Source organism: Pteropus alecto, unplaced genomic scaffold, assembly GCF_000325575.1.
Source record: "Pteropus alecto unplaced genomic scaffold, ASM32557v1 scaffold103, whole genome shotgun sequence".
Classification (NCBI taxonomy): Eukaryota; Metazoa; Chordata; class Mammalia; order Chiroptera; family Pteropodidae; genus Pteropus; species Pteropus alecto.
This window is the reverse complement of record NW_006436288.1, coordinates 7,107,128-7,108,120: the sequence shown is the minus strand read 5'-3', so window position 1 is coordinate 7,108,120 and position 993 is coordinate 7,107,128. Positions and strand designations below refer to the sequence as shown.

At 32.5% G+C, this 993-nt stretch overlaps 1 protein-coding gene across 1 annotated transcript in view; it reads right to left on the bottom strand.

Moving 5' to 3' along the window:
* Positions 1-495: 495 nt before the first annotated feature.
* The window catches only part of CMAS (cytidine monophosphate N-acetylneuraminic acid synthetase), a 16,280-nt gene continuing 15,782 nt past the window's right edge, over positions 496-993 (bottom strand). Inside the window, 1 exon segment of the mRNA XM_006912679.3 lies at positions 496-993. This exon segment is cut by the window's right edge and continues 33 nt beyond it. Coding sequence (XP_006912741.1) covers positions 903-993 — 91 coding nt within the window. The 3' untranslated portion in view covers positions 496-902.

Genomic DNA, 993 nt, shown 5'->3' with positions numbered 1-993 from the left:
ACAAATCCACCTAGTCCAGACAAAGGAAAACATCTTTTTATATAGCTTGGCCTGAATCAATTGTTTCTTTCCAGACGTTTACATGAATTATTTTTATAGTTTAAATAGAGGTAAATGTTCCACAGGAAACGGTTAGTGTTTATTAAAGTGTCCACATTTATGAGATAATGCCCCATTATTGGAATCTAATCAGGTAGGAGAGTAATTTGTGGTAGCTGTAAAATTGTGGTGAGACCAAATTTAGTTCACAGAATTACCATGACCTCAGAGGTAACTGTAAACAATTTACTCCAAATCGATATACAACCTTCACAATATTTCTTCAGATATCTGTATTGTATATATGTGCTATATGTATGTATATATATAAAATACAGTCAGATAATTTATATCTAGTATTTAGTGGTTTGTTTCTCACACTGACTGCATGGTCAGTACTTAAAAGAAATCAGGGCATGTTTGGTAAATTTTTCTCTAGCAACAAGACAGTTTTCATCAAGTCTGCGAAATGTAATTTTATTAATTAATAGAAGGGCATGTCTTACCAGATACACTGTCCCAAAATAAATAGCATCATTAAAAGCACACAGACACACAAGTTTACAGGGTAAAATACAAAGTCAATTTTGATGATGTTCTTACTTGCATTTACTAAAAATCTGTGAAAGACGGTAATCAATTTCTAAATATTATCTTGCATAAAGAGAAAAGTACAGCACGATTATTTCATAGAAGGTTTTAGAGTGGCAACTTGAGAAGACTTTGCTTTAAAAGATATGACGATATATCACAAATCAAATCACACTCTTTGTAACATTAGAACATGGAATTGTACTTAATCAAAAAAAAGTATGGTGGCTGAAGAAGGCTGTATGCTTTCTTTCCCAACATTATACTAATTTCTATTTTTGGCAGGAATTAATAACCTTTTCCATTAGTAGGAAAATGTGCTCTGCAAACTCTCGGAGGGCACCACGACCACCATTACATTTG